Source organism: Gopherus flavomarginatus, chromosome 6 (genome assembly GCF_025201925.1).
Source record: "Gopherus flavomarginatus isolate rGopFla2 chromosome 6, rGopFla2.mat.asm, whole genome shotgun sequence".
NCBI lineage: Eukaryota > Metazoa > Chordata > Testudines > Testudinidae > Gopherus > Gopherus flavomarginatus.
In genome coordinates, this window is record NC_066622.1 from 27711389 (window position 1) to 27738355 (window position 26967).

Consider the following 26967-nt stretch of genomic DNA (forward strand, 5'->3'; position numbering starts at 1 on the left):
AACTCTTCTGGTTTTATCACAAATCTCCTACTATTTGCTATCCTGCTTTAAGTCCCAGCTCTGGGATTTATGGAATTACATGAAAACTTATTGTTTTCCACCCCAAGTAAATTTCTAGCCCTCATGGTTGAGACAAAAGCTTGAAAATGTGAATTCTAAGAGTACGTCTATACTGCAGTTAGACACCTGGGCTGGCCCAGGCCAGCTGACTCAGGTTTCCAGGGCTTGGGCTAAGGGACTGTTTAATTGTGGTGTAGACACTCAGGCTCAGGCTGGAGCCCAGGCTCTAGGGCCCTGTGAGGTCACAGGGTCCCAGAGTTCAGACTGCACACAAGCCCCAACGTCCACACCACAATTAAACAGCCACTTAGCCCGAGCTCTACTGTAGTGTAGAAATACCCTTTAAGCACAAACAACAGAGGGCAAATATTCTAAAACGTCCCCAAATTTTATTACTTTTAAAAGTCTTATGGTTTTTAAGTCAATCTCATTATTATTGGGGCTTGACTCATGATTTCAAACACTCTAGTTGGCAATACTGTGTGGTTTTGCCAATTCCCTATAAATCCAACAAAATGAGACATACGACACAGCCGACCAAAGGACCTTCTCTGTTACGCATGTGCTTTTCTGGCAATCCATAACTATCCAGTGCCAATGCCTTAAGCCAATGGTTTGATTAAGCTATCAAGCACCATACCATTGTAATGGATAAACATCAGTATGGTGTGCCAAAAAGCCTAAGTTTATGGATCACTTCTCTTTGCTGAGGGAATGTCAACGTGAACATCCAAGCTGGGTCTGTGTGTCTGTTTTAGGAAAATATCAGCAATAATTCAGATTTCAGCAGTTGGAAAAAGTTTGAAAGATAAAAATAATGTTTCTGCAGCAGCACACAGTGACTATTTTGGCTGGTTTCAATTAGGCAAAGTGGAGACAGGAATCATCATCATGGAGTTCCCTCATATATCTCTATAGGCAGATCCTGTATGAGTGTCCAAAACATGATTTGACAGCCCAGTTGACTTAGACTTGAAAAGTAGAAGTAGACTTTGAAAAGTAGAAAAGTAGTAGACTTAGAACTATGAAAAGTAGTTCTGTACAGAACAATACTGTATAATATAGAATAGGAAGAAGGTCCTCACATTCCAACAAAATCCCCATCACCTCAATTGCTCAGCCACTTAACTTCTCCCTACAAATATGACTAATTTAGCATTTCTAAATCCCTTTTCAACCATCACAATAATATTTCCTTTTTAATTTTCTTTTCATGAGGATTCAGTATGAATATAGAAAGTCTGAAATGAGCTCATTTAGAAATAAGCACAATTAGAAAAATATTAGCATTTTTTAAAAGTGCAACAGAAATCATTTGATAGTTTTCAAAGCTTTTTCTAAATCTCTTTACAATATTTCACTTCAATCATCTCACAAACCTTTAAATATTCTCTGTAAAGCTTTGTTATTTTGTGATCCCAAATTTAAACATTTCTCTACAATTTCTGAGTTCTCAGACTTCTCTGTAGTGTGAATCACATCTTAGAAGAAAGGCTGCCTCATGAATCACTTCTCTCAGTCCAAATTGTTTGGACTATCTCCCTTTTCATTTGCGATTACACAACATCCCTGCATCAATTACCGCAATTGCTGACATGGAATTGTAGCATTTGGAAAGTACTGAATGCATTTTTAGCTGTCTTTTAACACAGTTTAAATGAGAAGCCAGCATCATGTAACCAGGCAGCTCTCCCTGGATCACTGACAACAGCTCCAAAGACCACAGTTTGTAAACTTGTATGCTATAACTTAATACATTTCATCATTGGAATGGCCCAAAGAATTAAATTGATAGTTGCTCTATAATTGCAATAAGCAGACATAGAGACTGAATTCTGATCACTGTACAATGAGAAATTCCAAAGGGAAAATGAAAACGAGCTGCTGTGAGTTCAGTTTGTACTCCCTATATTCAGGCTCAAACCACTTTGGGTTTGTTCGATCAGTTATTTGTTAGGCATATATACATTATGCACCACATGTCAAGTATGCCACTCAGTATCAAGTGTGATAACTTATTAACATTAACTTGCTGTACATGTCACCTAAGAGACAGTAGCAGCTGTAGCTATAAACAGCTAAGAGTTTTCCTACCTGCTTGATGGTTTTACTCTCTGTCATGTTAAAAGGTGCATTTAGGCTCATGGCAAATAGAAAGTCTAACTAATGAATGACAGTTTAAGGCCTGTTCAACCGATCTGGAAACTATGGAAAGCAATTTGCGCTAAATAAGTTTTCCTCTGATACAATATGTGCTGCAAAATACATATGCAATGTGTTGACTATTTTAGGTCACCATACATGTTGCCATAGACGAAAAGAAATAATGCTATAAGAGTTACAACTCTGAAGATAACCTCATCTGAAGATTGAGAGAAACTAACCATAAAAAAAATACAGAATTAGTTTATAAAATATAGTCATTCATTAACAACATGTTGCCTCACATCTCTAACTCATGGAATGCTGAGAGAAAGAAGATATTAGCTAACCTTTGTTGTACATATTGGTTGGTACTTGGACGTCACTCAGACTGATGTTCACAGGCAAATTATTGAAGTGGTCATTTGGCACTAGAATGAACTCCTTCCCCAGTTCTAAAAAGTTTCCTTCTTCATCTCGTTCATTTATGAGAACAGCATTGAAGTATTCATACTGCAACAGAAATTCACATTCAGTTATTACACCCACTGAACAATTTTCTTACATTTTAATCCATTCATCCACCTATGTAATATTTATTAGCATATGCTTATTGTCTAAAGCAGAAGAACATGATATAAAAAGCTACACATTTTTATGAGCTAAAAGATTAATTTTAAGAAACTAATACATGTGCACTTCTTTCTGAAAACAATTTTAAACCTGTGACTGCACGTCCCTCTTAAAGTTAAATGGTAAGGGCAGTCCAACCCCACTGTACACAATAGAAGCACTATTTTAACACACAGTTTTCTCAATCCAAACCATTTGTTGTACAATTATGTACTGGCAAAAGTCTCTCTTCTTAGCTAAATATTTTCCATTATTTTGAGAACTGCTATTAGTGATGAACTTATGGCTTGATGAGCTGAAAGTATTCTGATTTCACAAAGCATGTCAAAAGGAATTGTCTAAAACTGATGATAGCAGAATTTTAAAGCATTTTTCTCCTAGGTTTTTATATTACTTAAACCATAATTTGGATTCACTGGCACTGGATTCACTCTTAAAGAAAAGGAGTTATCTTTTTCATGCTGAACATCACAAATACATATTACAAAAGGTTTCATATAATCCAACTTCAACTTTGACGGTAATTTAAATCTAGATTTGACTTTTTTCTGGAGAAAAATCATCATCTGTATGTGTAAAGACTCCTAAATGGTATTTGGCTTCTTCTGGAAAGAGCGTAGCAAGATAAGCAAAAGCAATTTAGATAAAAGTATTGATTGGGGTGTGCATGAGAGTGTGGGCATGTACATGAGAGAGAAAAAAAGGGGGAGAGAGAGAGACCTAGCTCAAAAACAGGGATTCTAACAAACTCTGGAAGCAACAAGCAGCAGTACATAATCCCTTTTTAATCTTTCAACATTTGAAAACAAAATAAGTTTTTCAAATGTTTACTAATCGTAAAAGATCAAAGCCATGACAAAGCCCATAAAGTTGAATCCCAGTTATTCTTATAACTAAGTACATCATCATAAATAATAATAGGACACGTAAAAACTAGATACTTAATCCTGTGGAAATTAATTAATTATAGGATTTTTTTCTTTATTAGGGCAAAATATAGCTAGTGAGCATAGAAACAGATAAATGATACACAATGGGTACCTGAAAGCTTTAAATGCTTTGAAAGGTGTCATTTTCCAATTTTACGTGCAACTAGTTTTACTGAGCTAATGCAAACAACTAATACCTTATAGTTCATGTACATCCACTGAAACATTCATCAACTTACAATCAACATGTCTGAGGCACAGTCCTATAGAGCACAGTCACTCTCTCAGCTGTTACTGTCCTGGCTATGCAGGAAGAAAGACAGAGTGCAAGAGATGCAATTTAATTAGGCCACAACTTTCTCTCATCTGGGAACTACCCAGCATTAAATCATATCGTGCAGGTCATCAGTCTTTTCTTAATCCTTTCCACCTATCTGAGAGGGCTGCCATTGGCTCTCCCCACTCACAACCTGTTGCTGGGTCCTCAGCACCCACCTCTTGTATGAGGATTAAGGGAGCTGAAGAAAGGGTTTTTTCTCCCCACTGTACCAGACATTGGGATCCCCAATCCATCTCTCCTCAGCCTCTTTAGGGGATGCCTCCCCATAAGTCCACCTCAGACTCCAGTTTACTAGGGAACCAGACCCCTGTTGAACAATTACCTGCCAAGTTCCAACATCATGAATTTTACAACCTATCTTACCCACTGTCTACCTGGGCTACTGAGAGGAAAGCAGAAACACACACTCCACCCAGGCCAATCCAGTGGTGAGGAAAAATTCCTTCCCAGCCTGGAAAAGGTGACTAGCATGATGCCAAACAGCAGGGCCCAAAACTTGGTCTCCTACTCTAATCCCAAGGGGGCAGCTATTCCGCAGGGTGCAGAACACCACCCTGGACAAGGAGGAGGGCTTATAAAAGCTCCTTAGGGAGTGGGAGTCAACAGGCTTGTGTTGTGCCAATGTGCCAAAGAGCCCGCATCTCAGGCCCACAAGGAGGCAGAGGGTGAAAAAAAGGAAGTGAGTAAAAAGGGAGGAGCACTCCTTAAGTCACTGACAGTTCTCTTTCCTTTGCTGGCCCACTCACAGCACCTTTCCACCACTGAGGCTGCAGGAGACCAGGGGGCACATTAGTACTCTTTACATTACTAAATATTAAAGCAACTAATCATATGATGGCAAGCTGTGAGTGCCTTGAATTTCACCATCATTGATAATGGAACTTTTCTGCTTTTTTAAACAGATTTTCTTAAACATGTAAATCAAAATTCAACCACAATATATTTAAATATTACAACTTTTAAGAGAAAGGTGCCATGCTTTCCTTCCCTGAATTTCTGCTCTTGCTAATTATAGTGCAATTCCATTGACTTCATTGATAAAACTAACAGCAGAATTTGGTTTATCCTGTTTATATACTAAGTTCTTGAAACAAACATGGTATGGAAATGGTCAACACAATATGTGAAAAAATTGGTCGGATTGCAATTTGCCCAAGAAAACCATGCGAGTTATGAACAAAAGCACACTGCTGGCATACTTTGTTTTCCTTCATCAATGTGGTTATTCCTTTCCCAAATGGATTAATCAGTAGACATTCTCCTTCACTATGTTCTGTTGAAAGGAAAAGTAATTTACGATTGTAAATGTTAAATTTCCAGGCTAATTGGGTATTAACATTTGTTAGACTTGAAATAAAATACACTACTACTTTTGCAATTAAATGGTTTTTGTTTGGTTGATTAATTGACTTTTTAGGCCTGAGTCTATGGTTCATGTTTTACAATTGTGGAGATGCTTGTGGAATAATCCGATTATGGTTTTACTTGTATAGTTTACAAATTGAAACATATGTTCATCCATCAATTATTCTAAAGGCATTAAAGTCTGTAACTAATAACAAAAAAAATTAGATTTTATTAAAGTCTCCCCTAAACTTTTGTGTGTCATTTTGAATGAGCAAAAATAATTTGTTTCTTAAAAATCATGCCACAGAGAACGAACAGCAGGTAACCTCTGCAGCTGAAATGGTTAGCATTGAGGTTAGGAAGAGATTGGCATCTAGGCAGTAATGTATAGTGGTTTCTTCTGTGCACATTTGCTACTGCTTCCCAGGAAAATATTGCATGTGACAGCTGAAAGGTGGTAAGATGAAAATTAAAAATAAAAATTGGATTAAAAATAGTAAAGTAAACCCATCTGGCACTCTGACACTACATTTGAGATAATGCCCTAGGGAAAGGGAATAAACTCTTATTTGCTGACAATACAGACACTCTAGCTGCTAAGCTCTAAGAGAAAATGACTTCAGTTTAATCTTGTCAACCTCTGATGTAACCTTAACAAGGTGAGCTCCCACAGTGCACAATATGACATGCCAAAAACATATTAGCCTGGTAAACAGCAAAATGATTATTTGGGTTAGGAGTACTGTGAGACTGATTGTGATATGACCAAACAGTGAGATTATTCTAACCTTGTGCATAAAGAGACATGCACAGTGAGTGAGAGACCAAAGCAAAATCATTACAAGGAAATCCATTCACATCATTTGTTACAGAGATATTACTTAAGACCTGTACAAGAATATTCTTGTGCATTTGTGTCTGCTCTTGTGTAAACAAATTGTATTTTACACATTCACTATTATACATCACCACCATCTTTGTAATAGGCAGGTTTCTGAAAACTCTAACAATCATTTTTGATGCCCACTCATTCTATAATGAGCAAACACTTAGCACCGGAAAATCCACAGCAACTTGGGAGAACTAGATATTTAAAGAAAAATCTCTGCTTTCATTTCTTCCTTCCTTCCTTTTTTTTTTAAATATTTTCCTTGTTAAGAAAACCTTCCAAGCCATGAGCCAATTCAAACTGATTAGTAGAGCAATCAGAGGAACAAGAAGCTGAACTACTTTACTTCAACAAGAGTGAAGAAGGGCCACTGAGTTTGGGATGCATTTCAAAGAATTATGTCACTAACAGTCCCAAAATCTTTAGGCTGGGCCTGTACACAATGGGCATAACAGTGGTAAAAAGGAACCTGTTATGTTTGGGTGGGTGGGATGGCGAGCCACTAAAAACTGATTGCAGGTTAATTCAATATACAGACACTCATTCTGCCAGGAAAGCTTCAACTGTAATTTGCTTTATTTTAAAGCCTGTTTAAATACAAATGTTTGTGACAAATTTCTGCCACAGTAGCTGATGTGTGTTGAAGATCTCTCTGGACAGCTACCATGACCAACCATAAACTGCCAGGAGACCGGATTCTTGCAAAGGGTATAGTAGAAAAACATCCTGGGAAAAATGCAAGGCTTGTGGGATGTTAAAGCCACCAGAAAAGGATTTTTTTTTCCCCCGCCAGAAAGAAGGACTGACCCAAGACCATGGGGAAACTTTTGGGCTACAAGCCTCAATTTAGCAAGGTACTTAGACATGTGCCCTATTTAAGCATAGGAGTACTTCCATCAACTTCAGTAGGAACCTTGCTGAATCCAGACGCTAGCGAGTGAGTTAGGCTATAAAAAAGTGCTCTAAGTGGATTGCAGTAGTATTAGCTCTCTACAAGAACTACTGCAAATGAATGCAATTATTTTGAGATGAATACCATTCTTTTGACTGCTTACTTTTTTTTTTCCAGACTAAACAGAAATCTTGTGCAGCTTTAAGTGGGTTAGCATAAAAGTATTAGATAAATATTTTTGAAAACAATATTTTTTGAAATATAAAATATTTCCTTTTTATTTAAAAATGAAAAATATTGTATTAAATCATTTTGACCCAGTTTTCACCTACATTCCAAGTACTCCTCTTTAAGTTGCAATAATAAACACAATTCGGCTGGCTGCTTTAAAATAAAATTGTGAAATCACATTATTGCAGAACAATATGAATGAAAGAATAACTTGTTTCTTGTTAAATTAATGGGATGGGTCTTCTGAAGGTACATCAAGTGGTTTTCCGAGTAAGTACAGGAAAAAGAAACATAGGTTATCAGGACTGTGAAAACCTAAATATACCACATGTAGGGGAAAAATTACAGTAGTGATTTCAGTTAGTTACAGGAGACAGATGTATTAGTATTGCAAGTATCTAATTATTACCATCATTTTCATTACCATGTAGCTGTTGCACGACTGCAGAGACACTATAATATTGGGCATATAAAAAAGTTTTACCAATATGCTTGAAATGAAGTATGCATTATTCCTGAAGGATACCCTCTAAGCAGATTTCAGAGTGGTCGTCGTGTTAGTCTGTATCAGGAAAAAGAACGAGGCGTCCTTGTGGCACTTTAGAGACCAACACATTTATTTGGGCATAAGCTTTTGTGGGCTAAATCTCACTTCATCAGATGCATGGAATGAAAAATACAGTAAGCAGTATATATATGAAAAGATGGGACTTTCCTTACCAAGTAGGGGATCAGTGCTCACGAGGCCAATTCAATTAAGGTGGAAGTGGTCTATTCTCAACAGTTGATTACTTTTGTAGTGCTAACAAGGCCAATGCAACAAGAGAAGTAAGGGACACATAGAAAAATACAACATTTTCATAGCTTTACAATACATTTAGACTTTGATCCTCGAGACTAAACTGCCTGCACATTTTTTCTCCCACATTTGCTGGAAGCTTGTTAAAAGAATTTATGTATTCAAGATATCTCCAAAAATCCAAATGCTAAAAAGTTGAGTAATTAACCACCTAATCTCAAAGACTATTTATGAGGAATACTTACTGTAAACTGATTGTGTGTGTGTGTGTGTGTGTGTGTGTGTGTGTATGTGTATACACACACACACACACACATATATATATATATATATATATAAAAAATGTACAGTGGCTAGCCACATAAATCTATACTGTTCATGCCTTATGAGAATCACAAAATGGTCAATATAGATAAGATGAATCAAAAAAAAGAATTTATGTCATTATCTAAGGAGTTGTTAGCATTCTTAACATAATATACAACAATTACACTAAAAAATATAAAACATTTCTTCCAAGGTCACAATAACCCTTGCTGGAGGCCTCTAAGAGATGCTAAAGAAGTGAAAAGTATCAGAATGTTATTCATGTTAAGCCTCAACCAGACCATCAGAGAGAGAATAAAGAAGCAGTGAAAGAGAAGCAGAATTTTTTTTTATTGTTCTTTATGCCTATTCTCTCCAGTCACCAGCAGATCAATTAAGAGAAGGGGAAGAAAAAAAAAAAAAAGGCAAAAAACTCCACAAAAATCTGTTGCCATGGCTGAGTTCAGGAAAAAAAAGAAAATCTGGGTGAACTTCTCCAGAACCCAAGGCACCGAAGTTATTGAAGTTGACCAGCAATCTTAGAGAGCTCAGAGATGTTTCTCCGCCCCTTATGAGTGAATGAATTGTTTGGAACTCTCTCTTATAGTCCGCTGGAAACTGTCCCTTTACAGACTACACTATTAACGTTATCCTCTTATGTATTCCTGTGATGGCAAAGGGACAGATGTCTGAGAGAATACAAGTCTCAAAGGCTCTAAGAAGACTTCTAACTCAGTATTGAGTAGTTATTACTGTCAGGTCCTTAACCACATTATTAGAAGCCTTGCACTCAAGTACTTAGCCACACAGTTAGAAAACAAGTTTGGGAAGTCACAGAAGTTGATCGCCTAATCCAACAAAACTATTTTGAATTTTAAGAGCTGTTAAAATTGAGATAGATTAGATCTCTTTTCCTGGAATATGCAGCCTTTACCCCTTCCGTTTGTTGTCTGAGAGCTTTTAGAAGCTCTACTGTAGTTCTGTCCACTGCAAGTGTCATTAGTTTTTTGAGATATAGGCTTCATCTCAAGGAACCATTCCTACAACTTGATGCTATTGAGGACTGAAATGTCACTCTCAATCTGATTTTCTCTCAACTCTAAGCCAGCATAACGATGTTACCAGGATCCTTGCAACAGTATTTGATATGGTCTGCCTTACAATCAGACATGAAATTACACTTCTCTTTTCTAGATTACCCATTGCTTGCTGGTGTAATTGCCTCATTACAAATCTATTTCAATAGGATAAATAAATAATGATTTATTCTAGTACAACATCAATTATAGCAAGGGAATTTGCCTAGCTCTCGGAGGTGTTGTAAGGATTAACTGATTCATGTCCTAAAGCGTGGGCTTCAGCCTGAACCCAAATGTCTACATTGCAATTAAACAGCCCCTTAGCCCAAGACCTGCAAGCTCGAGTCAGCTGGCATGGGCCAGCTGCGGGGGTTTAATTGCAGAGTAGACATAGACAGTCAATGGGACATAGGGTATCAGTCGTAAGCTCTTAAATGCCTAAGTCTCTTCTGAAAATGAGACTTAGGTGCTCTAGAAAATTTCACTCTTACTGCCTACGCTAAATGCAGTACAGAAACGTTAACAGAAGAGGGTTTTTTTTTTCTTTTTAATAAACATTACAACTTAACTGGCCTTTATTTAAACCAAATGTTTCGGATAATCTGCCACAAGCCTATAACTTTTCACGTAAAAAGAACACTTCTGCAAAAGCAAGAAAACAAATATTTACACTTAGTGCTTCTATAGCACCTTTCATTTGAGGATCTCAAAGCATTCTGCAAACGCTATTGATATAAGTTTCATATTACCCCCGTGAAACAGAAAACAGTTCTTCATTTTACAGATAAGAGAAACAAAGACACAATGTTGTAAAGCAAGTCTAAGGTAGAACCCAGATTCTCTGACTCCATATTGAACCACATTTTTCCTCAAGAGACTATGGATATTATTTTCACAGCGTAAGAAAAGAACCACTGTACCATATTTCACTGTCACATTAAAATGAATATCCTATTAGCATGGAGTAGATCAGAAGACATGTGCACAATGTTTATTACACAAAATTCACAGGGTCTGAGAACTTGTGCCAAGTTTCAAGAATATCTAGATGCAGTTCGGAGCAAACTTAGGCCAATTATTACTTGATGGAAACCACGTGAAATGCAGAGTTTTCATGGATTTGGCTTAAAAATCAAGTGAAATTCAATGAGTTTTCATTTGAACCCAAATGTCAAAGCAAAATGACCCCAGTACAAAGAGTTGCAAACACTCAAAGTGAACTGAAGAAAAAGGAATTCATAACCCCCTGAAAAAATACCACATTCTACACAGCTTCATTCTGCACCCACATCCCTGAAAAGACATTCTCCTGAGACTAATCCCAACATCTCTTTTTTTTAAACTACATGCATAGAACATGAAATGTCCAGACAGACATGAGTTCCACACATATGCACTGAACAGTCACTCTTCATTTTTAAAAATCTGAATTTTTGTAGCTGATTTAATAAAAAAAATTTTTAAAAAAGACTTTGCAAGGATGTTCATTCACAATAAACCGCATGAAAAAGGAGCAACAATGTCAACATCTAGGGCCTGAATCCTGCAAAAATTTTAACTCTATGCACTGTGAGTACTCCCACTGAAGTCAATAGAGCTACTCCCGGTGCATAAGGTTATGCATATGCTTACGACTTTGCAAGACTGGGGCCCAAATCTCTGCTTTTCATGTGTAAAAGCTGCATCAAGTACCATTTAAAGCGTGCCCATTAATACACTCTTACTCATGCGCTCTGAGAAGTCTCAGCATTTGCCTGTTCCTGTTTTAATATTAATTATGGGTACTTTTAAAAAAGCATCTAAGTGACTTAGGAGCCTAAGTCTTAGTCTACAATACCAAAAATAATCACACCCTCTAGCAGACATATGCTGGAAAAACCCCTGGAATAGACAACTATGGTGACAGAAGAGGGCTTCATCAGCTTAGCTAATGTCATTCAGGGAAGTGGTGTAGCTATGTTGGCAGAAGAATGCCTGTCAACTTACAATGAGCCTCCAACTAGGGGGCTCTGCCAGGATAGCTATGCTGGCAAAGGTTCTGTGGTGTAGATAAGCCTTGAAAAATGAATGGGACTTAAGGTCCTAAGTCGCTTAGTTGTTTTTGAAAATGTTATCCATTTAGCCTAACCTTCCACAAAAGGAGACCCGTGGGATCTATTGACTTTCATTGACTCCTGGGTTGGATGGGCTGTGAATCACAGGATTTGGGACACTACCTTGCACAAATCCAAAATCAATGGGACCTGCACCGGGAATGACCCTCTCTGAAGATGCACCAAACTCACTATGTAGCACTACTCCATCTCAACTTACACTACCAGCCACAAGTATAAGCCTGTTTCTCCTCCCTTGAATCTGCTGTCAATTTCATCTTAGAAACTGAGGAAGCAGTCTGCATCAGCAGCTTCTACAGAGATGGGGGAAAAGCAGAGCTGCAGAAAAATCAATGCAATATTATTTCTTAAATGGCTCTTCATCTTTTCCTTGGATAACAGATACTAACCTGCAAGATAGGGTACAAAGAAGCTATGGTTTAGAAATCTGCTAAACAACAATAAAAAGATTTTGAAGTGGGTACACTGAAAATTTTTCAAATTAAGTCAATGTGGCACTGCACAGGTATTCGCCTGTACATAGCAAATAGCAGTACAGGGGCTTAAGGTTATAAAAGGCAGATAACGCAGGATTTAACATCAAGGTGCCCTGTGGCATATTGTCACTACTTGTCCCTGCCTCATCCATCTCAGCATTTGAATGAGACAAGACTTTTTGAATAAAAGCCATACATATAAAGTAAGCAGACACTGTAAGATAATATTAGTTTGTCACAGTGTAACTCATATCTAGCTGTAGCTAAAAATCTGTATGCTCACATTATATCCAAAATTTAGGTGTACAAAACTGAAGCAGCTATTGAAGTTCATGTGAATAAACACAAACTAGATTAAGACAAGAGCTTTAGGATGTGGCACCACGACAGTAGGTGGCAGTACAAAGCACAGCTGAACTGAATCCTGCCTAGTGGGACAGACTTGCTGTGATCAGTGATTCATGAATAGAGCCAGTCAAAACCTGAATTTCTAGTTTGTGGAAATTTTTTTGACATTTTGAAATTTCATTTCATTCAGACACAGAACAGATATTTCAGAAATCTTGCATGAAGTGGAATTTCCAAAACAATTCAGTTTCAGATGAATTTCAAAATTTGGAAAGAAAATTATTTAGAAATACATTTTTATATTATTTTTACACTATTTCATAACATGTCAGTTGTAATTGTGCATAATAGATATGTGTCGTATTATGACGTAATAGCTGAAACATGTTGAATTGAACCACCACCACAAACAGGTGATACTAATCTAGACAAGATGATAAAATGGTTCAATCAGTACTAATTACCAGCTGCCCTTAGTGGTTTTAAACATAAAATACAATTAATAAAATATTTTAACTATTATGTGTGATATAATGACATCACTATTAGTGCATATATTGCACTGATACTACTCAAGTGTCATGAAACAGTGTAAAAATACAAACATTACAAAAATTAAAATCTGAAACAAATTTTCAAAATATTCTGACATTTTTTTCAAAACTTTTTTTGGTTTCAAAAGGCTTTTTATGGGAATTTTTATTGAAAGAGGCTTTTTCAAAATGTTTCAATTTAAACAAAAACAACATTTCCTGAAGAAAAAAAAATTCCCAACCAGCGCTATTCATGAACATGAAGAAGTTCAAGAGTCCCTATTTCATTTAATGACACTTCCATGAAAACTTGCTGAAAATAAAAAAAAGAGTTTTCAGTTTTCCAAAAACATGTACATTTTCCATAGGAATGTGAAATGTTTCCTCAGGAAACTAGCAACTTGCATGGAAGCTGGAGGAAGGAACATGGGTCTACAGAAGGGAAGATCTTGAAAAAGGCACCAGAAAGTCAGTTTGTGTTTAGATGGCTACAAATGCTAAGCTGCAGTTGGAGCAACTCTGTAAATAAGCTGCTCTAACAGAGACAGATTTATTTAACAAGAATAAACACCTCAGTGTTATCGCCCAGAACTTGATACCTGAAATGCAATGGTAGTGGTCAGTCCAGTAAGACTCACAGCGTGGAACATGCACTGCAGAAGACGATTGCCAGCATGGGCAGCGCGTGAACCACTGGAGGGGGGAGCTAGCCTCCTGCCCTGCCCCTTCCACCCAAAGCCCCCCCAATGGAGCTCACAGCTTCCCACTGCAGCTGCTGGCCCCCATCCCCAGGCTAGCCCCAGAGCACCGGCAGGGAAGGCGAGCAGCCACAGCCCTCCCAGACCCAGAATGCCAGGAGGGCAGACAGTGCGGCCCCAACCTCTGGAGCCGGGCTGTAGCCATAGAGCAGAAGCAGGGGGTCTGAGGGTGGAGCACAACCTGGGCCACAGCTGGCTGTTCGTGGAGGCACAGCCTCCCCCAGCCTATCGTACCTGCCATCCATGACTGCCAGCCATTCAACTGCCATATTTGCATCTGTGCTATCAGAGCAATGGCCAGTTCAATTCCAGCTGGCTCACACAGGCAGCCCTAATGCAATCCCAGGAAAACTTATAAGCAGCAATATTAGACTAACTTCCTAGTGCATCCTCCAAACTCCTCCCTTGTGCAATTCATGCTCTTCCCTCCAGCTTCCATGCAGGTTGAAATGGATTCGGAATGGTAATATTTTCCAACCAGCTCTACCATTTGGCTTTCCTCTCTCTCTCTAGTGGAAAGCAACTTTGACCCTGATTGTTCAAAGTACAAGGCAAAGATGGACTGATGCACCCATGCAGAGCCACAATGGGTGTGTCTACACTGCAAAGCAAGCCCAGGATCAGCAGAACTCAAGTTAACAGACCCTGGGTTTGTTAAGCTAGGGCTTGACCATCTATACTCATTTGTAATCCCAGGTTAGGAATTGTTGAACCCTGGGTCCTACCCTGGAACTCCAGCATCTACGTTGCATTATACAGGCCGAGTCCAACCACCCATATCCCAGACTCCCTACCGCTCTCCCAAAACATGGCCACTCTAGCCCTTTGTTCATGGTGCAGTGTGGGAAAACAAGGCTGTCCACCAAACTTGACAGTCCAGAGGACAAAGTCAGTCAACTCGAGGGATTATGGCAGATTCCCAGAGCATGAGAGGCTGCATGTATCTACACTGAAAAGCAATAGTACTTCAACCCTGGGTCCCTGCTTGACTCAGGCTTGGACCCTCCATCCCCATGGCACCCTGGGTCCAAGTCCTTGGTTAGCATGATATGTGTGTAGACAAAAGGTGGGTCAGGCTTGAGCCTAAATTCAAATCCTGGTTTACACTGCAGTGCAGATATACCCAAAGATTTCAAATGGCTATGCATTGGCACAACAGATCACCTATGCATTATGTATTGAAGAACTGGGGCTCTAATTCCTAATCTCCAGAAAACAACTATATGCATATGGTGAGCCATATGCAACACTCTAGATACAAACTGCAACTCTGAACAAACAATTAAACATTGTACTAGTTCTTCTTTCCAAATAAGTCATTATATACTGAACAACAAGGAGAACAAGCCAGTATTTTTCATGGCACTCAAAGAACAACATGAGTTGCAATGTTTTGTTTTTCAGAGATTGGGGTTGTTTGTTTCTTTGTTTTTAAACAGCATGTTAAATTATTATTATTAACCACACCCAAAATATAAATAAATAAAGAGAGAGAGCATGCAACATTATTGAGTTTATTTGGAAATAAAATGAGAGATGAGACATTGAAGCAAATGAACATATACAAATCCCCTTCAAAAGATTTATGACTCTCTCGTGTAATATAGCAATCTGGTCAGCTAAGTCTGAAGTTGGAATAACAAGACCATGTTGATGAGTTAATTTAATAAAAGAAACACATGTCTCTGGAGCCATAGAGTTCTGCAGAAAAGAAACAACTGCATCTATTTTATTCATAAAAACTTTATTCATTTAAAAATTGTTTCAAGATTGTATAACAAAATAAAGCAATAATAATTTTAAAAAGATGTGGATTCAAATAATGGTTTCCACAAAACAAAAATATTAAACCTAGCACAGGATTTTTCAACTTTTAGATACATGCAAACATACCAGGCAATTCGCAAATATTTCATCCTCAGATACAAATCCAGAATCTTACCAAGACATTTTAATTATCAGGATGATTTACAGGTTTCCAGAGTTATTCAAAACACTGCATGCATTCTCCTTTTTTAATTATATCTCACTGGGGATTTTAGAATTGTGAGTACATCATCGTTGATTCTTTCTTGCATCATGCTTATCCTAAATTAAGTTGACTTTATTGTTAAAATACAGAAATGTAGAAAATTAACTTTAATAAATGTCAGTTTTATAGACTAGCACCCTGGTGACCTTTTGTGTCTTGATCAACAAATCTGAACCCCATCAAATGGAAATGTGCATGCAGCTGCACAAAACAATTGATCAGAGCTGCCCAAAAATCCCTGTATACATTTGGCTGAGCTAGGCTAGTATAGATTTTATAGGTTTAAAGTGTAGTTGTTGTAATATATCTATATATTTATAAAGCATAAATAATCACTGATTTAAACAAGTAAATGATAGTCTTACATTAAAATAAGTGAACACTAATGCCTAACATCATACCATATAAAAATGGGTATTACCTTTATGTCTCCAAGCCTGAACTATTTTATGCAACAAGTAGTCAGGTCAACAACAACAAAAACAGCAGCAGCAACACAAGGGTAGCTTTTATAAAATAATTTGTCAGAATAAAATCGTAAAAATAGTCCACACACTGTTCTGTTATCCCTCCTATTATGTGGAATTTAAACTAGCCATTCCTGCTAGATAAGAATCTGAACTACTTACCAAACAATTCACTGGTTTGATTATTCAGTGGTAACATTCATTATGACTTTAATCTTAGTTTGTGAATTATGGTCAGACCATAGCCGGGTTTAAGATTTTATCAATACAACTGAAGCCATAATGTAGGTTTTCAGACCAGATCAGCATTATTCATATTCCAGAAGGGATTTGTGTGGCATTTTCACCTGTCCTGAATTAAAATTGAGCAACGCTTTCAGAAAAGGTGGTCTGCTCATCTAGATAATCAAAGGCATAAAGTTCTAGTTTGAAAACAAATCTGTCTGATGGAATAATTTGTAGATTTATTAATTGTCAACACCACTATCCAGCATGTTTCTCATTATGTTTATATGCTATTTAAGAGTTCACAGGTAGGAAGTGTGGTGTGTGCAGCTAAAAGGTGTTGTTGTTTGAGCAGCACGAGTCTGAAGAACCAGACGTTCTCAGAAGCAGAATTTCATAAGTATATCACGATCAGCAGAACCGGAATCAGAGTGCCCATGTTCCCTGGAGGGACTGTTACTGTTGGTACACCAGTGGAACAGAGACCATGGAGAGTTAGGCTGGAAGCAACTCTGCCACATGGACAGACCATGCCATGGAGTTTAATGAAGTTTCACTGGTTCAACTTAACCTGCATTTGGCTGACTCTTTGCTAATGAAACATGGTGGTAACATTTGAGTTGTGAATTCTTTGAAGCGCAGCAGCTGTCAAACTGAGCCATAGAGCTTGGTCTGACGCCGCTCGGAGTCCTGAATATTGCAGACTCAAACCTAGCCCAGCAATGTACCAGGTGGAAGGAGGAGTTCAAGCTGTACACAGTCCTGACCACGTAGGAGGATGACGACGACAGCAGGAAAATAAAACTGTTACTTTACCTTATTGGGGAACAAGACAGAAAGATTCTCACCACTGCCTCTTGCCTCACAACAGTCCTAGGAGCCCTGGGGACCAATCCTCCACAAAGCAAAACAAATCTGCGGAGCGAGACAGATTTTTCACTAACAACCAGTCTGGAAAGGAGGGGACAGACCCCTAGGTTATTACCCTATGCATAGTGACTGTTATATGCAATTTTGAAGACTTGACAGTCTCGCTAGTTCAGGACAGGATAGTGTGCGGCACTTTGGGACCATCACCTGCCGAAGTGTCTCCTTCCGGAAGGCGATCTCACATTAGCCAGATGCTTTGACATGGGATGTGCAGAAGCAGCCTCAAGAGAAAGGATTTGCCTAGGAGGCACAACACCTGCAGAAATACATGCAGTGAGACAAGAGCAAAGGCAAGCAGGTGACAAGGTTCCATACCCATGAGTAAGATGTATATACAGTGGGAGACAGCATGAACAGGTAATGGAGAAGTGACCCACACCAGGACAGCATTGCAAGGAACATGGGAAGATGAACCATTTTAGCAGCATGCCCATTTGCCTTGGAAGAATTAAAGGAATTTGCACAAAAAATGGGAGTTTGATCATCACACCTCCTCCCCAGCATACCCCCAAGAGTAATGGTAAGGTGGAATCAGCTGTGAAAACAGCTAAAAGACTGGTAAGCAAAGCTATTTCTTCTGGTTCAGACTCCTCGTTAGCATTTGTGGTGCACAGGAATACCCCATAACCAGAGGGGTCCAAAGCAGTCCAGTGCAGGCACTGATGGGGCAAAGGACCAAAACCCTGATGCCAAAGAGATCAGACCTGTTGCAGCCAGAAGGATGTAGATAATGCCGAGAGCACACAGACAACAGAGAATGCAGACACAGGTTAGTCAAGAACCTATGAGCCCTGGAGACAGCCACTACTATGAGGATCCAGACAGAGAGACACCAAAAGGAGTGGACTACAGGAGTCATGAGGGGTGCAGTGGCACCAAGGTCATACAAGATGACTACACAAGAGGGACAAGTGGCCCAAAAAGAACAGAAAACACAACAAAGAGCCAGCACACACAACTCCCCTAGAGAACCTACAGAGAGCAGAACACAGACACAGATAACCATCTGGAAGCCAACCCTACAGGGAGGGAGGAGACTTCACAGAGAGATAGTGTGTTAGACTCAGACAGGAGACAAGACGACTCAGATAGGTCACTTCTGGTGTAGTTGTTGACGATACCAAACCATCTGAAAGAACATGTAACCAGCTGAGTCTGTGGTAAAGATGAGACTTCACCTCAGCTATAAGTTATCAATCTCTGGTCACAGGAATATAGGTTGGATGTCTGGACATCAATTATTTGCTTTTAATGTTTATATTAAATGTTTGTAATTTAGCGAAGAGGTATCATGATCAGTGGAACTGGAGTCAGAAGGCTCATGTTCCCTGGAGGGACTGTTATTCTTAGGACACAGGGAAATGGTTGCGATTGGGCTGGAAGCAATTTAGCCATATGGACAGAGCAGTCCACAGAGTTTAATATAATTCCACTTGTTCAAATTAACCTACATTCACCTTCACTATTTGCAAGGGAAACAATAAGGATGCCTGTAAGAAATCCAGGAAGCTGAAAAAGGCAAATGGCAGCCCAAATTCATACGGTACATGATGTCCTTACTTTTTCTTCCCAGACATCTCAACAAGAAAGATCACACACATTGAAGCTCTGGGGCTCTCTGACATTTAAACAGATTGAAAAAATATTTTGCGGTTCCCTAGTTAAACACTCCAAACAATTTTCCATTTCACGTTTCCCTCCCGGTCTCTGGCAAAGAATGCATTGAAAACAATAAAACAAGAGAGGGAATGCAGTATCATCCAGTCACAAATCAGCTGGAAGTGTTCATCTGGTAAAACACAAAGAGCTCCTTATTTCTACCAGATGTGTATCAATGATCCTGCTCCTCAAATTACTAGAGCAGGGATAGTGACTATGACATTTTGAAGACTTATGCATAGTACTTTTCTCACCTGTTACTATATGCTCTGGTTCATCATACTCTCTAAACTTACTGGGACACACTACTCATTCCTCATGATTTCATTACTCTAAAAGAACTAAATGAAAGGACATTACGTAAATATGCCAATACATATACAAGAAGATTCTGAATTATCTTTACATACTAATTGCAGAAAAAAGACCACTAATAAAACATACTCTTGGGCCAAAAAAACCCACCCAATGGAGTTTTGAATTATTGCTGTGGAATTTGTTACCGTAGCTAGTACAGATACATTAAAAAAAGAAAATAATCTTATTTGACTGTTTGTAAATGGCTCTTTTAATGGGTAATTAATATATTTAATGTATCTCACTACTGTGATTACTTTAATGCAAATGTGTGATGATAATGGCATACAATACCATTGGCTCTATCATAAGTTAATTGTACAAGTACTCTATCTAGAAAACACAAGGCATCTGCAAACCCCAGTAAGCCATTTAACCACTGAAACAACGTGTTCTTTGAATACAGAGCTTATCCGACAGGACAGAGTATTTAAAATAATGAACAGTCTATGAGGCTGGCCCAGTGGTCATTAATTCAGACTTCCCAGACACAAGTTTGCTACACAGACGACTTACTGTATATAGATTCCAAGGGCAAAATTGCACTAGATATGGTTACACTATCCAAGACTTCCAGAAAAAAAGATGGAAGCAAGTCCTCCCTCCTAAATAAGGTGCCATGAAAGCACTTTATTAAGCAACCACTTGTCATTAGCAATTGCACCATAATAATATATGGAGTGATTAGGCCATAATCCATCGTAGCATGAAGAAGCCCTGAAACAAATAAACATCTTTACAGTTTAATGATTTGTTGTTTAAATAAACACAGAGACTTAAACCAGACTTTTTCCTTTTGAACTTTTGTAACAAAAAGTATATTCAAAGATAAAGGAGATTATGCCAGTGGATATCATTAAAATCCTAATATAACACACATCCATTTACAGTAGAAATATATTAGGAATCATGTTCATATCTCAACAAACATTCAGGTACTTACTGTATGAATGTGGGCTCAAGCATAACTGTGTGTTACATTCTGATGCTGAAATTTCCCGGAATTTGTTTTCAGTAAAGCTTATTGGGAGCAATGAAGCGGCACCTCCATAATCTCTATAATTCAGAAAAACTTACTACCTGAAGGTTTATTATTTATGTAAGATTATTTTCTGATCAGAAAAATGTCTTCATTTATATATATTCTGCACTCTAACTGCTTTGTAAATTGATATGCATATTTGTCAGCATCTTGGATTCAATTAGTGATGAGCACTGAATACAGAAATGAAGCATACTCAATAGGACAAACTTGATTTTCAGTTACACTAGTGTAAACCCATTGAACTGAATGAGATAGCACAGTTGAGGAGTTAACAGCTGCTACAGAGAGGCCCTGCAATTTACAGAGTGGGAGGAGGCAGTAAGTTTAACTGGATGTTCTGAATCCAATATTTTAGCCCAAACACGATTAGTAGTGTGAATGCATGGCTAGGCGGTATGACTTTGTCAAGCCCAGTAACTTCCTGGCTACCCTGCTGCAGTGGCATATAATAGTTCCTGGGCTTTTATAAAATATGCAGCAGCCAAAGTGCAAAACATTTTCCTTTTCTTTATTAGTAGGGCCCTACCAAATTCACTGTCCATTTTGGTCAATTTCATGGTCATAGGTTTTTAAAATTGTAAATGTCATGATTTCATCTATTTAAACCTGAAATTTCATGGTGCTGTAATTGTAGTGGTCCTGGCCAAAAAGGAGTTGGAGGGGAGGGGACCTTACAAGGTTATCATAAGGGGTTGCGGTACTGCTTCCCTTACTTTTACACTGCTGCCTGCAAAGCTGGGTCTTCAGTCAGCAGCCACCACTCTCCGACTGCCCAGCTCTGAAGACAGCATCACAGAAGTAGGGGTGGCATGGTATGGTATTGCCACTCTTACTTCTGCGCTGCTGCTGGCAGAGCGCTGCCTTCAGAACTGGGCACCCAGCCAACAACTGCCACTTTCTGGCCATCCTGCTCTGAAGTCAGCAGCTGCAGAAGTAAAAGTGGCAACACCACAACCCCCCTTAAATAACTTTGCGACCCCCTTCAACTTCCTTTTGGGTAAGGACCCCCTATTTGAGAAACACTAGTCTCCCCAGTGAAATCTGTATAACATAGGGTAAAAGCACACAAAAGACCAGATTTCACAGGGAGAGACCAGATTCCACAGTCCGTGACACATTTTTCATGGCCCTGAATTTGGTAAGGCCCTATGTATTAGAGATGTTTTAAAAGAAGAAAACAGAGGTGCTGTCCCTTCCAGACTAACACAACCAACAAAGTTTCCTGCATCTCCAGTTCAAAGCATCCACACAGAGCTGGATAGTGGGGCAGTTTCCTAGTCAAGTTTCGTAGTAATTCTATAAGGTGAAGCTTTCTTCATCAGCCAAATCAAAACAAAAGGTAAAAAGTTTCTGACTTGCAGAATAAAGCCACCTTGCTACTGCTGTACATAGGCATCAATGAGATTCGTTCGCCAGCTCTTTTCCTGGAGGAGTCCCATGTTTCTGGACCCCACCTTTCTACATCTAGTTCTTCCCTAGACCGGAGACAAGTCCAGCAGCCCAAGATCGCCTTATCTTTCTGACTCCGTATCTGCAAGCCCCAAATGGAGGGCTGTGCCCCTCCTCAGTACCTACTCAGGCTAATTCTCAAAAGTCAGTTCTCCACCTCTTTCCTTCTATGGTTAACTCTTTCTCTGCCTATTCAGCTGCAGTGTACATATATCCCATCACAGCTTGCATTTGATATTCATCTGCCCTGCTGGCGGATAAGAAGAAGAGACAATAGAAATACAATCTCTCTCCCTGATTATTTCTAATGGGTCATCTTCCCAAGCCTTATGTAAGAAACTGATATGGATGGATCCCCAGTGTACTGAACAGATCTGGCACCAGGTAGCCAGCAACAGAAATTGACAGAACAAGACAAAATAAGATAAATTGTACTTTATACTAACCTCCCCATAGACTCAGAGCTTGAGCTTGAGGCACTGCTATTAACCACAACTACTAGGTTCACAAGGCTAAAATATGACTGCTATCATGGAAGATGGTTGGGAGATTGGGGGAGATGTTTGGGAGATCTCCACGCCAGAATTTAACCTTGAGAGGGAAGTAAACAAAGTAAGAGGGGATACAGCCATGGACAGAAGAATTGGCATAAGGAGGAAGGGTAGTGTAGATAACAGACTAACAGGTGATGTTGGTGGTAGAATGTCCATGCCTAACGGGGTACAGAATGTGAGTGAAGCCAAACGGCAAAAATTAGGATGTCTGTACACTAATGCGAGGAGCCTAGGGAACAAAATGGAGGAACTAGAGCTACTGGTGCAGGAAGTGAAACCAGATATTATAGGGATAACAGAAACGTGGTGGAATAGTAGTCATAGAATCATAGACTATTAGGGTTGGAAGGGACCTCAGGAGGTCATCTAGTCCAACCCCCTGCTCCAAGCAGGACCAATCCCCAGATTTTTACCCCAGTTCCCTTAATGGCCCCCTCAGGGATTGAACTCACAACCCTGGGTTTAGTAGGCCAATGCTCAAACCCCTGAGCTATCCCTCCCTGACTGGAGTACAGGTATTGAAGGCTATGTGCTGTTTAGGAAAGATAGAAATAAAGGCAAAGGTGGTGGAGTAGCATTGTACATCAATGAGGAGGTTAACTGTAAAGAAATAAGAAGTGATGGAATGGACAAGACAGAGCCTGTCTGGGCAAAAATCAAACTGGGAAAGAAAGCTATTAGAGCCTCCCCTGAGATAGTGCTTGGGGTGTGCTACAGACCGCCGGGATCTGATTTGGATATGGATAGAGACCTCTTTAATGTTTTTAAGGAAGTAAACACTAATGGGAAATGTGTGATCATGGGAGACTTTAACTTCCCAGATATAGACTGGAGTACAAGTGCTAGCAAGAATAGTAGGGATCAGATTTTTCTGGATGTGATAGCTGATGGATTCCTTCACCAGGTAGTTGAAGAACTGACAAGAGGGGATGCCATTTTAGATTTGGTTTTGGTGAGCAGTGAGGACCTCATAGAAGAAATGGTTGTAGGGGACAACCTTGGTTCGAATGATCATGAGCTAATTCAGTTCAAACTAGATGGAAGGATAAACAAAAATAGATCTGGGACTAGGGTTTTTGATTTCAAAAGGTCTAACTTTAAAGAATTAAGGAAATTAGTTAGGGAAGTGGATTGGATGGAAGAACTTGCGGATCTAAATGCGGAAGAGGCCTGGAATTACTTTCAGTCGCAGCTGCAGAAACTATCGGAAGCCTGCATCCCAAGAAAGGGGAAAAAAACCATAGGAAGGAGTTGCAGACCAAGCTGGATGAGCAAGCATCTCAGAGAGGTGATTAAGAAAAAGCAGAAAGCCTACAAGGAGTGGAAGAAGGGTGGGATTAGCAAGGAAAGCTATCTTAGTGAGGTCAGAATATGTAGGGATAAAGTGAGAAAGGCTAAAAGCCAAGTAGAGTTGAACCTTGTGAAGGGAATTAAAACCAATAGTAAAAGGTTCTATAGCCATATAAATAAGAAGAAAACAAAGAAAGAAGAAGAAGTGGGACCGCTACACACTGAGGATGGAAAGGAGGTTAAGGATAACCTAGGCATGGCCCAATATCTAAATAAGTACTTTGCCTCAGTCTTTAATAAGGCTAATGGGGAGCTTAGGGGTAATGGAAGGATGACAAACGGGAATGAGGATATGGAGGTGGATATTACCACATCTGAGGTAGAAGCCACACTTGAACAGCTTAATGGGACAAAATCGGAGGGCCCGGACAATCTTCATCCGAGAATATTAAAGGAACTGGCACATGAAATTGTAAGCCCATTAGCGAGAATTTTTAATGAATCGGTAAACTCAGGGGTTGTACTGTACGACTGGAGAATTGCTAACGTAGTCCCTATCTTTAAGAAAGGGAGAAAGAGTGATCCGAGTAACTATAGGCCTGTTAGTTTGACATCTGTAGTATGTAAGGTCTTGGAAAAAATTTTGAAGGAGAAAGTAGTTAAGGACATTGAGGTCAATGGTAATTGGGACAAAGTACAACATGGTTTTACTAAAGGTAGATCGTGCCAAACCAACCTGATCTCCTTCTTTGAGAAGGTGACAGATTATTTAGACAAAGGAAATGCGGTAGACCTAATTTACCTCTATTTCACTAAGGCATTTGACATGGTTCCACATGCGGAATTATTAGTCAAATTGGAAAAGATGGGGATCAGTATGAGAATTGAAAGGTGGATAAGGACCCGGTTAAAGGGGAGACTACAACGGGTTGTACTGAAGGGTGAACTGTCAGGTTGGAAGGTGGTTACTAGTGGAGTTCCTCAAGGATCGGTTCTGGGACCAATCTTATTTAACCTTTTTATTACCGACCTTGGCACAAAAAGCGGGAAAGTGCTAATAAAGTTCGCGGATGACACAAAGCTGGGGGCTATTGCTAACACGGAGAAGGACCGGGATATCATACAGGAAGATCTGGACGACCTTGTAAACTGGAGTAATAGTAATAGGATGAAATTTAATAGTGAAAAGTGCAAGGTCATGCACTTAGGGATTAATAATAAGAACTTTAGATATAGATTGGGGATGCATCAGTTGGAAGCAACAGAGGAGGAGAAGGACCTTGGGGTATTGGTAGATCACAGGATGACTATGAGCCGCCAATGTGATATGGCCGTGAAAAAAGCTAATGCGGTTTTAGGATGCATCAGGCGAGGTATTTACAGCAAAGATAAGAAGGTGTTAGTATCGTTATATAAGGCGCTGGTGAGACCCCACCTGGAATACTGTGTGCAGTTCTGGTCTCCCATGTTTAAGAAGGATGAATTCAAACTGGAACAGGTTCAGAGACGGGCTACTAGGATGATCCGAGGAATGCAAAACCTGTCATATGAAAGGAGACTCGAAGAGCTTGGCTTGTTTAGTCTAGCCAAAAGAAGGCTGAGGGGGGATATGCTTGCTCTTTATAAATATATCAGAGGGATTAATATTAGGGAGGGAGAGGAATTATTTAAGCTTAGTACCAATGTAGATACAAGAACGAATGGGTATAAACTGGACACTAGGAAGTTTAGACTTGAAATTAGACGAAGGTTTCTAACCATTAGAGGAGTGAAGTTCTGGAACAGCCTTCCAAAGGGAGTAGTGGGGGCAAAAGACATATCTGGCTTTAAGATTAAGCTTGATAAGTTTATGGAAGGGATGGTATGATGGGAGAGCCTAATTTTGGCAATTGATCTTTGATTATCGCCAGGTAAGTATGCCCAGTGGTTGGTGATGGGATGTTGGATGGGATGGGATCTGAGTCACTGCAGAGAATTCTTTTTTGAGTGCTGGCTGGTGAGTCTTGCCCACATGCTCAGGGTTTAGCTGATCGCCATATTTGGGGTCGGGAGGGAATTTTCCTCCAGGGCAGATTGGCAGAGGCCCTGGAGGTTTTTCGCCTTCCCCTGCAGCGTGGGGCATGGGTCACTTGCTGGTGGATTCTCTGCAGCTTGAGGTCTTCAAACCACAATTTGAAGACTTCAATAACTCAGGCATAGGTTAGGGGTTTGTTATAGAAGTGGATGGCTAGGGTTCTGTGACCTGCTTTGTGCAGGGGGTCGGACTAGATGATCACATTGGTCCCTTATGACCCTACAATCTATGAATCTATCACTCTCAACCTTCACATCTGAATCCCAAGCAAGTTTTCTGCTCAACTTCAAAAAAGATGGTAGCTTTCTTGTGGCTTAATTTAGGAAGGCACAAGTAACATTGCCATGAGGAAAACTTGCTGAAAATATTTTGATTTCACAATAGTTTTGATCTTTCATTGTTTTGCTTAAAGGAACAGCGGAAGGAGACAATGGCTGCTTTATACTGTTCAAGGGTATCAACTTTTTTTATACTGGTAAGGGTTATTTAAATTTTGCACAGAAGAGGGAGGACTAACAGAAGCAACAGCACCATGGGCAACAACAGCAGGCCCTCTAATTCATCTTTGGTTACTTTTACTGTATCAGAATAAGCTGGGGAACAGCGCATACAGTGTACATTAACTTTCTCATTAGGTTTGAGAGTTTTGTTACAGATTATTGCACCGAGCTGTAGATATAACAATTTGACAACGCACAGCACACACGTGACAAACAGTAGTGGCAAGTTTGTAAGCAGTTTGTAACAGAAGGAAAGGAAAATCCTAACCATATAATGTAGGCAGTGGCAGCTCCACAGTACAAGCCAGCTCATCCTTGTTGAATTCATGAACCAGATACAGGCACAATAGACTCTCACACTGCCACACCTACTTTTCCCACCTAATTTTCTAATTGTCCAACACCTATATCGTATACTGCCAATCAACAATGTGTTCTGTCCAACAAGTTCAACCAAGATAAGAGAGAGAGTGCTATTCCAGATGCTATAAATAGACACTCCAGAACTT

General features: G+C 39.4%; 1 protein-coding gene across 1 annotated transcript in view; it reads right to left on the reverse strand.

Annotated features, from left to right (window-relative positions):
• Window positions 1-26967, reverse strand: part of CACNA2D3 (calcium voltage-gated channel auxiliary subunit alpha2delta 3) — a 689427-nt gene that overhangs the window by 409068 nt on the left and 253392 nt on the right. Inside the window, exon 5 of the mRNA XM_050959084.1 lies at window positions 2553-2715. Coding sequence (XP_050815041.1) covers window positions 2553-2715 — 163 coding nt within the window. The remainder of the gene's footprint in view (window positions 1-2552; window positions 2716-26967) is intronic.